Source organism: Delphinus delphis, chromosome 9 (assembly GCF_949987515.2).
Source record: "Delphinus delphis chromosome 9, mDelDel1.2, whole genome shotgun sequence".
Taxonomy (NCBI): Eukaryota; Metazoa; Chordata; class Mammalia; order Artiodactyla; family Delphinidae; genus Delphinus; species Delphinus delphis.
In genome coordinates, this window is record NC_082691.1 from 65,912,105 (window position 1) to 65,923,414 (window position 11,310).

Here is an 11,310-nt window from a genome sequence, read left to right on the forward strand (position 1 = left end):
TGTATAAAATAGATAACTAATAAGAAACTGCTGTATAAAAAATTAATAAAATTAATCTTTTAAAAAGTGATCCTTTTTCCTGCATTTTCTACATTATAAGCACAATTTTGTGTTACAGTTTTCTAAATATCACTTTAATAAAAATGACTAGAATTGGGGTGCTAATTATTTTAAAAATTAGATTTGAAACATCATTTTGACTGGTGAGAGGTTTCCAAAAATTCATTTTAGATACGTGTAACCATTTTCTTATAATACTGTAATATCACTTCATTTGGTTAAGGGGTCAAGTAGTTTTACAAGGCTGAAAAGCTTAAAGTATCTCAAATGTGAAATATTGCTAATTTCTTTGAAAGTATACATATTTAAATAAGTTTAGAAATTTGAGCAGGCTGTCAGAAGATAATCGCACAGCCTATTTATTTTTATAATGATTTGGTATAGGGATTACTAACAGAATTTGGAAAAGAAATTAACTAGCTTCAACAAATTTGGCCATAAACTTTTGTTTTAGGGCACATACTTTTATTGTGAAATCTGTGGATTTGCCTTTAGTTGCTGCTTTTAGTGTCATTTACTTTAAGTGTGCTAAGTCTCTGTATTTTTTGTTCTTTTAGATATGACACAGTTGAAGGCATGTAAGTGGTTGTTTTTCCGAAGACATAAGCAGTTTTAGTATGTGAAGATTTTTAATATTTAAATTTTGAATTTAAAAGCAAATTTCAAAACATCATAGCATGTTTCTCTGCAGTCTTCTATTTTCCCCCAAGAGTTATTTAAATAATAATCTAGATGCCAGTGTTTACTCTTGGTAAGGTGGTAGCCTTTTCATGTGCAAATTATACTGCAAATTCTTTACATTTATATGGATTGCCTTATTCCTCCCAAGGATGAAATTAAATGAGCATTTTATAGATAGGTTATTATAAGTAAGAGTATATATTTAAAATCTCAATTCTGTGTGAATTCTAATTTTTTTTTTAAATTCTAGTTTTTTATAATTTTTTACAATATATTTGTTTTCAAATTGCAGCAGTATTGTTGGATAATCTAAGTTGCTTAAACATACAGTTTCAGTTGTTTAAGACTGCCAATTAAAAAATCGTTATGAGTATTTTTTTTTCTAGAGCCTAAAAATGTTTTGGGGAGTGGCAGAAGTGAGTTTTACAGAAATCAAGCAAAAGCTTTGAACCGTCTCACTGGAAAAATGCTTGCATGAATACACAACACAAACACACATTTATTTGGTATGTCATTTCAGGGCATTCATTGACACTCTGCCCAAGAGATCTGAGGCCCCTATATTAAAAACACCTGCCATAAAGATGAGAAATATATTAATATGAAGGGCCTTATCGGCTTTTAATGAAATAATGATATTTATGCTTTAAAATTTATTTCAGTTTACCTCACTTTTTGAATGTTGATTCTTCTTCTAAGTTAATGTTTGGTTTATTTTCATTTTCAGAACTTCTGATTAATTGTTTAATTGTTAAGACATACTGAAGGTTTGTAAGTTTTCTTTTGGTGAAGGAATATCCTTTAGTTAAGTAACATTTTGTTCTAACTTACACTAACTGGAAAACCAAATCCTTTTGGTCACAACAGTACATCACATCTTTGTCCTTCCTTTTTGCTAAGAAAAATCAGTAGCCAGTGTTCTTTCTGTCCTGTTGCTCGTTTAATATTTTCCATCTTGCTCTCTTGTCCTCCTCCTTGAGAGGGTAGAATAGTGTTGTAATGGTCAAAATACTCAGCCTTGTAAGGAGAGAAGTCACCATAATCAAGTGTGTCAAATCAGGATTAAAGTGACTAGCCTTGAAGTTGTAGATGAAATACAAAGCCTGACTTTGTTTGTTTTTAAGCCATGATTTAACTTTTTAACCACTTTATTGAGATAAAGTTCACCAATTTAATATGTACAATTAAATGGTCAAAGCCAGTTTTTGTGGAGGCAAAATAAACATGTTTTATCAATAAAGTCAGAAAAGGGCCTGCCTCTTTTAAGTTGTCCCAGTGTATTGAATTGTTTTTAGAGATCGTGAAAGCCACAGAGCCCACTTTTGTTTCCTCCCTGGGGCTGTAATGGGTTACTGATACTTGGTTATTCTCTTGTGTCTGTAAATATACTAGCCTTCACATAAAGCTCATTTGTAGTATTTTTCAGCATGAAAATTTTGAACAAAATTGTGCAGAGATTTGAGCCTGTGGAGTTTAATGTCAATAGAGTGAACTACTTTTATTTAACTGTGCTTGTGTCTATTGTTTGGCATTTCAGAAATGTCAAGATATTCATTTGCTTCTTCTCTCTCTCTCTCTCTCTCTCTCATGTGTGTGTGATCACTGACCATCTTTAAAACTTAAGACACTAAAATATTTGACATAGGTGGAATGAATTTTTCAAGAGCATTAAAATTACATTAAGTGGCCTAGAAATACTCTGCTTGCCTAAACGAAGAGTGTTCTAGGTATTGCCTGGTAGTTTTTTCTAGCATATCAATTCAGTAACCAAAATAGGTTTGAATTATTGTGATGTCAGTAGTCGTCTAAAAGGAGAGATTATAACACTTGGAAAATTATAGAACTAAAAATATTCTACATGTATTGACTTCATTAACTCAGTACCTTTTTTCACATTAAAATTTTGTTTAAAATACAAAATTAAGTAATTTTCTTCTAGTTTTCCTTTCTAAGAATGTATTTAAGGAATGTGTCCTTTCCATTTTCCTTCTACAGTTTATTTTATGTGTTATCTTTAGATTTGATATGCATTAGGTTTAGAGAAACGTTCTGCTTATAGTTGCCTTTGGTAGATCTATTTTCATAATTATTCACTAGAGATTTTCAAGTTAGCTATGAAACTTCATGGAAGGAAGTTCTAAATTGTAAATATTTATAAATTTTAAAAGTTTCTAAAGAATTTTTAACATGTTCATATATAAAACTTCAAATCTGTGTTCCATGTCATTTAAGGTGGTGTCAGAATAATTGAAAAATTATTTTGAAACTTGTTTTCAAAAAACAGCAGAGAATTTAGTAATGGCACACAGCGGCTCATTTGTTTTCATCACTGTTTCAGAGTTTTGTATTACACTTTTCAGTTTTAGACATTTAATGATTATCTTTAATGTTCACAGGAGCCCTCTTGCACAAATGGAAGAAGAAAGAAGGGAGCATGTAGCTAAGATGAAGAAGATGGAGATGGAGATGGAGCAGGTGTTTGAGATGAAGGTCAAAGAAAAAGTTCAAAAACTGAAGGACTCTGAAGCTGAGGTAATCAACCTAATATTTTCACCTTTTATAGGCACAATAGTCCTTTAAAAAATACCTTTAATAAAATTCATAGATAACCTTTCTCTAGATTTTTTCAAATATGCTAACAATAAAATGGAAAAATAAAAGCAAGCACTATGTTTACAATAATATATATTTTAATATGTATTTGAATACAAGTATACTTGGTAGGAAGACATAGTAGAATATTTACAATAAATTTTATTAGCTATAATTAACAAGTTATAAGAAATGAAATTATAAGCCATTCCATCTAGTCAATATAAGAAAAGTAAAGATCAGAGTTTTAGGTGGATGTAAGAATAAAAACTAGTGTAAGGGTAATAATAATAGACCAGGCTTATTTGCATACGAATGAAAAAGAAAGAACCTTAGTTAAACTATAGGCATGCCAGGGTAAATTACAGACAGAGGAAAAAATGAAGAAATGTGATTTTTATAAATGAGGTGGGCCTTATTTGTAATATAGTGTCAACGTAATTCCGACTGTTAACAAAAATCAGGTAGGGTAGTGACAAAGCATTCCAGCAAGCTGATATACTACCTTGGAATCTCTCTAGATGTTGAGGCATATATTTAGTTTCTATTAATCAAAAAGATCATGAAGACATATCCTTCAATAAGTGATAAGAAAAGATGGAGGAAAAAAACCACACTAACACAAGCATCTATACAGTAAGTAGTTGGCTTGATGTCCAAGAGCAGTAGAAGAAACTCTAGGTAAACACAAAATAAGTCAACAATTTCAGTATAATTTCTCAGCACAGATTTATTATCATTGTGCTGAAAATTACTTTTAAATATATGGGATGACATTAATATGAAATACTTCTCAAATTACTTTTAATGATAAAATTCAGTGAGATCCCTGTGTTTATATGTGACTCCACTAATATAATAATATTTGTGTTTAAATATATTAAAAGGAGACTCCGATCTAGTCTGTTAGATCCTTACAGTTGGTCTCTTTGCTTTTGTAATGAATTACTGCATAAAATACATAAACCTTCTCTGACTAAATACATAACCAAAAATACTCTGATCCATTGAGTAGAAGGAATGCATGGAGTAAAGTATTTAGTAATTTTGAGGAAATGTTTTTATTCCACATTAGATTTCTCTTAAATCACTGGGCTTTTCATGTAATCTCTTATGAAAAAAAACTTTCGCTGTTGTTGTATTTATCATATGCTTAATTCAGTGGGGATACAGAATAGCTCCTCCTGGTCTAAGACTACCAAGCACTGCAGAACTAGCATCCCTGGCATCTGTTATTAAGACGACATTTAGGAGATTAAGTTTAGTCTTTTTTATTAATTAGCTTTTTATTAAACCTATCCATCTAAGTCTCTACCCCTTCACTAATTAATAAATAATCTGGAAAATCCGTATCAGAAGGTGAATAAAAACAGGAGTAATCAAGAGTCTGCATTATCTTCACACTTAGATTATGATGAAAATCTAAAAGGAGTTGAATTTACATTTGGTATAGACCTATTTTAGGGCCTGCTCCTAAGAGTAAATGTTATAAACAAACAATTATAAAACTGTAGTTATAGAACCCTTTGAGAGTTTTTACGATTACTGTGAATGGTGAAAACAGAGTTTTGCGAAACTTAACTGCTCTTTGAAGGATAGAATCTTTATTAACATTAAAAGGACCTGTAAAGAGATCTCGACCAAGTTTCTCCTAATTCAGTAAGCCATATAAGTATGTAAATATATAGGTGAAGAAACCTATTTAACCTTGTTTAATACTGTTTTTCTCAAGTGCTAGAAATATTTGTTCGGGGCACAGTTGCTAATATCCAGCAGCACAGTGTATCAGGCACAGTATTAAGCATCTTCCATGGATTATGTCATTTAATTCATACCACAGCCCTTCAAGATGGATATTATTGTCCATTTCCCTTTTTTACATGAGAGGAAAGATAAATTAACTTGGTCTGTGCTGCATAGCTGTAAGCCATTATTTGAATACACTTAACTTTGTTCTTAATCACTAGACAAGTCCACAATCATGTATCCACAATTTCAGAAAACTGCAAAACCAGACATAGAACTAATAGTTTTATCCCACTTGATGTGAATATTTATATACTTCACTGCAAAAAATAGTAATGTGTTTGGTTATAGGTGCTACCTTAGACAGCCCAGGAGTTGTTTTGTAAATAGAGTATATAGACCTTTCTAAGTAGTATTGGCTTTCTGAAATCTGAAAAATTCTGAACTGTGAAACACATCTAACCCCAAGGGTTTCTAGGAAGTGAGGGATTGTGACCTGTACTTTTAACCTACATGCAGTTAACACAAAGATATGTATATGTGACAGAAATATACAGGTAAAGAATGATGAACACTGGTGAACCTGTGGTCCAGCTTAAAAAAATAAGGCATCATCAGTTCATTTGAGGCCCCTTTGTGTCTCTCCCCTATTGTATCCCTCTCTCTCCTTCTCAGAGGTGACTATTCTGAATTGTGTGTATATAATTCCCTTGCATTTTTTTTTTTAAATAACCAAAGGCATTTTCCTGTGTTCCTATTTTCTGACATTTTCTTAGTAACTTGTTTGCTGTCATCAGGAAGATGTTACCTCAAATTTGATTCATGTTTGCTTAAATATATTTTAGATGGTTTTGTTTTGTAAGAACTGCATGAAATAATTTGGAATGGGAATGAATATGAAGTCACTTTTTGTGGGTTTACAAAGTAATTAAGAAAACAAGTTGTATGCGAAATTACAATCCAAATTCAAGATGATAATTCATTGGTGTAATACAGTCTTTAATAAAACATAGTTCCTGGACATCTGAAAGTTTTTAATATTAGTAGTTCTTAGTTATTCGTTGTAGTTTTTTTTTCTATGACTGTTTTCCTCAGAAATGGATTAACTAGCACCTAAATGAATTATTTAATGAACTATTAGATAAGCTCTTTGTTTCTGCAGTTACTTTGCATGAGTGTTCTCCACCTTTCAGCCAGCATTCTTTATAGCATTAATTCTTTTTTTTTTTTAAATAATCCAATTTATAAAGACTCGGCTTCTGGATTTTTTTTTTTTTGCGGTACGCGGGCCTCTCAGTGTTCTGGCCTCTCCCATCGCGGAGCGCAGGCTCCGGATGTGCAGGCTCAGTGGCCATGGCTCACGGGCTCAGCCGCTCCGCGGCATGTGGATCTTCCTGGACCGGGGCACGAACCCGTGTCCCCTGCATCGGCAGGCGGACTCTCAACCACTGCACCACCAGGGAAGCCCCCAGGATTATATATTTTTAGCAAGCATTCAGGTGATTTGTACGAAGACTGATATATGAGAAACACTGCTTTTTAAGAATCGGGGACCTTATCCCGTGATCTTGTAACTCTTAGATCCTCATCTATTTGCTTTCATTTCACTTGTCTCAGCTTTCTGAACTTGGAATTACAAGACAGGTTCAAATCCTGGTTCTGCCACTTTTTGGCTAATGACTTTGGGCAAGTGACATAAACTCTGCAACTGTTTGGTCATCCATGAAGTGGGAGCAGTGGTGTCTTCCCTGCCCAGCTTCCTACATGTTTTGTGAGTAAGGAAAAATGAGATGATAAGATAGGGTATGCCCATTATAAAGTGCTACACACTGTAGCTTATTGTACTCTTTTTTTCCCTGTTTACCAAGATTATTCTCTTTGATCACTGGCCTTTTGGGTGGTAAGTCCTATAGGCAGAGGAATTTTAGTGCTAAAATTTTAGACAGTGCTAAAACCAGGTGATACTTTGAATTTATAGCATAAGAACTGAATGCTCATTAGGATGCCTGGATGAAATGTACTTCTGCTCGTGATTTCTCAAACAGTTTTATTTTATATATTGTGCTCTGAATTAGCTCCAACGGCGCCATGAGCAAATGAAAAAGAATTTGGAAGCACAGCACAAAGAATTAGAGGAAAAACGTCGTCAGTTTGAAGATGAGAAAGCAAATTGGGAAGCCCAACAACGTATTTTAGAGCAACAGAACTCTTCAAGGTATCTAATATCAGATTCCCAAGAAATGTGTGTATTAATATTTTAAAGAATTATTTTCCTATTTATTTGAAAAACATTAAAATAACATTTAAAAAGACATCATCCATTATCATAAATCCCAAGCACAGATAATTTTCATGGATGAATCTTTTATATAGATGGATGCAGTCTGTCATAACAGTATTTTTTTCACTGTAAACATTTTCCATGACTTAACAATCTTCATAATTTAGTGGCTTCATAACATTCTCTTCAGTTGATTCACCATAATCAGTTGCTCACCTTTTCCCATCAAATGTTGGACATAATAGTTGTATTTAATTTTTGGCAAACATAGAGAACACTGCTACAAAGATCTTTTATACATTTAGAGGTATGTCTTAATTGTGTTGAATTATTTCATTAAGATAAAATTTTGGATATCTAATTCCTAATGCAGCTAATTAGTTACTCTTAATTTACACAAAAATCAGTAGTATTTGTACTTTGGTTTTCTTCTTTTCCTCATTAGTCCCATTTAAAACTGAAAAGTTATATCCCTATAAGGATTCTACACTTTACGCTCACTGCTAAACATTTTCAAGATTTTCAACACTATCCTTCTATTAACTTTTTCCCCAAGGAAGAAGAAAATATATTTGTAAAAGCGAAGCATTTCAGAATGCAAATGACAGTAGGAGAAAAGGATACCCTGGTTGATGTCAGTTGATCTTTTTTGATTTGCACTGTTTCATTTAGGAAAAATTGTGCTTGTATATTAAAAATGGGTTTTTGTCATGTTTTTTACTGTTTGTCTTGGAATTTTGTCAAATATTTGTCCAAGAAAATAATATTGTAGACTAGTATTGTCCTTACTGTTAACTTTAAATCTAATTTTTAAATGAAATTGTAGTGTTTGAAAATCCAACACAGTTGTAGTTGGTTTAGCTATTGCTACCATATGTTATCTATGTTTATAAAGTGGTCACTCATTTTGATTATTTTCCTTTAATCATTTAGAACCTTGGAAAAGAACAAGAAGAAAGGGAAGATCTTTTAAACCCTCTTTTGACCACCAGTTACATATTAGTTGCCAACATGCCAGCTTGGACATCAGTGTTTGTTGGATCCGTTTGACCAATTTGCACCGGTTTTATCCTTAATGATGGATTTAACAGCATGACAAAAATTATTATTATTATTTTTTGTTCTTGACGGAGATTAAGATGCCTTTAATTGTCTAGGGTGTTGTGTACTTAGAAACTAACAGCTCTAAGTACCTTTCCTATGTTTTCTTTTTTTATTAAACAGATGTCTTCAATTTAATGCAAGAAAACATTTTACTGTTGTACAATCATGTTCTGGTAGTTTGATTGTTTACAGGATATTCCAAAATAAAAGAACTCTGGAAGGTTTTCATTGAGGATAAATTGCCATAATATGATGCAAACTATGCTTCTTTATGATAATTATAATACAAAGGTTCCATTCAGTGCAACATATACAATAATGTAATTTAGTCTAACACAGTTGACCCTATTTTTTGACACTTCCATTGTTTAAAAATACACATGGAAAAAAAAACCTATATGCATACAACGCACCTAGAGCTTTTTTATAACAACCTCTTTTTTTGTTTGTTTTGGATTCTTTAAATATATATTATTCTCATTTAGTGCCCTCTTTAGCCAGAATCTCATTACTGCTTCATTTTTGTAATAACATTTAATTTAGGTATTTTCCGTATATTGGCCCTGCTAAAATAGAATATAGCATCTTTCATATGGTAGGAACCAACAAGGAAACTTTAATTCCCTTTTACACTTTATGGTAAGTAGCAGGGGGAAAAAATGCATTTATAGATCATTTCTAGGCAAAATTGTGAAGCTAACAACCAACCTATTTCTACCTATGTGCAGTCTCTTTATTTTACTAGAAATGGGAATCATGGCCTATTGAAAAGAAAAAAAAGTCACCATTCTGCATTTAGCTGTATTCATATATTGCATTTCTGTATTTTTTTGTTTGTATTGTAAAAAATTCACATAATAAACAATGTTGTGATGTAACTGAGCGTGGGGTCTTAAATATTCTACAGTTGATATACAAGAGTGTACAGTGTGTTTGGAAAGAAGCTTTTCAGCTTCAATTTGCCTCCTCCATGATTGTAACTCTTATCTTTTCTCTTGTATGTTTGTTTCATTTAGAATGCATACGCCCTGATTTTCTAACTAACTAACTAATGGGGTATAGTATCTCTCTACTCGTTTCTGTCTCCTATTAACACGTTATTTCTCTGAGAATGAATTTCAACTCCCCAGGTGAACTCACAAGTACTTGGACTGAAATTTTTTAACTGGAAGGAGGGTGGTATAATTTCTTTTCACTATAAGGTCAAATGATATAGATTTTAACAAAATGCTTTATGATATTTTAAGTATAATTAATGCAACACAGTTTGTTACCTTAAAAAGTTTCATCATATCTGTTACTTTTTAAAATTAGTGATCCAAGCAGAAGGAAGTAACTGATATTTCTGATTAGCCAATATTTTTGTTTACATCAGAGGCTGGTGGGTTTAAACAAATCAGTATGCTTGAAAGATCTTGTTGCTTTTCAAAGATATATAGATATAAAGTGTAAAGCATATTAGGAAGATTATTCACCTTACAGAATCTTGACTTTACATATAAGTTCACCCTGGAGTGCTTTTTTTTTTTTAATTAATTTATTTTTGCTGTGTTGTGTCTTCGTTTCTGTGCGAGGGCTTTCTCTAGTTGTGGCAAGCGGGGGCCACTCTTCATCCCGGTGCGCAGGCCTCCGACTATCGTGGCCTCTCTTGTTGCGGAGCGCTGGCTCAGTAGTTGTGGCTCACGGGCCTAGTTACTCTGCGGCATGTGGGATCCGCCCAGACCAGGGCTCGAACCCATGTCCCCTGCATTAGCAGGCAGATTCTCAACCACTGCGCCACCAGGGAAGCCCTGGAGTGCTATTTTTAAAGCAGATCTTATAGGGCATTAAAAACGTGATATTAAGAATACTGCAGTAGGGCTTCCCTGGTGGCACAGTGGTTGAGAGTCCGCCTGCCGATGCAGGAGACGCAGGTTTATGCCCCGGTCCGGGAAGATCCCACATGCCGTGGAGCAGCTGGGCCCGTGAGCCATGGCCGCTGAGCCTGCGCATCCGGAACCTGTGCTCCGCAACAGGAAAGGCCACAACAGTGAGAAGCCCGCGTACCGCAAAAAAAAAAAAAAAAGAATACTGCAGTAAATACTTACCCTTATTTGATGACCATTACTAGTTAAAGATAGTCTTGGAAAACTTTTGTTAATCCTAAAATGCTTTCCTCTACTGGAGAATATACTATAGTGCAAATGCCTTTTTTTTTGGCTGTGTTGGGTCTTTGCTGCTGTGTGCGGGCTTTCTCTAGTTGTGGCAAGTGGCGGCTCCTCTTCGTTGCCGTGCGCGGGCTTCTCATTGCGGTGACTTCTCTTGTTGTGGAGTACTGGCTGTAGGCGTGCGGGCTTCAGTAGTTGTGGCTCCCAGGCTCTAGAGCGCAGGCTCAGTAGTTGTGGGATCTTCCCGGACCAGGGCTTGAACCCGTATCCCCTGCATTTGCAGGCGGATTCTTAACCACTGTGCCACCAGGGAAGCCCTACAAATGGCTTAAAAAAAAAAAAATTGGCTTTTATTTCAAGACCAGAATCAGATATTCAGGAATAACTGTAAGTAAACGTGCAGGGGTTTTTTTGTTTGGTTTGGTTCTTATGTTAAGAGAGATTGGGTTAACACCCCTAACCAGAAAAGTTTGGTTTTAGGAAGTTAAGAATAACCTACTGAGTTTGGAGACTGCAAAATGACGAAGTTTATATTGACCACCTGCCTAACTGGTAAGTACTGCTGAAAAAGGTTCTCATAGATGCCATTTAAAAATTCTGTACATTGTGATAACTTTATAAAAGTCACCTTTATTCTACTTGCCTAGTGAAAACTTTCAATAGTCTTTATCCATGTCATGCCTAAGGTTTTATCTGAAT

General features: G+C 33.9%; 1 protein-coding gene across 2 annotated transcripts in view; it reads left to right on the forward strand.

Moving 5' to 3' along the window:
• SEPTIN7 (septin 7) overlaps positions 1–9,342 on the forward strand; it is a 66,713-nt gene extending 57,371 nt beyond the window's left edge. For both annotated transcript variants that reach the window (XM_069541017.1, XM_060020718.1), the window contains exons 11-13: positions 3,138–3,273; positions 7,155–7,294; positions 8,294–9,342. In XM_069541017.1, coding sequence (XP_069397118.1) covers positions 3,138–3,273; positions 7,155–7,294; positions 8,294–8,333 — 316 coding nt within the window. In that variant the 3' untranslated portion in view covers positions 8,334–9,342. The remainder of the gene's footprint in view (positions 1–3,137; positions 3,274–7,154; positions 7,295–8,293) is intronic.
• The last annotated feature ends 1,968 nt before the right edge of the window (positions 9,343–11,310 follow it).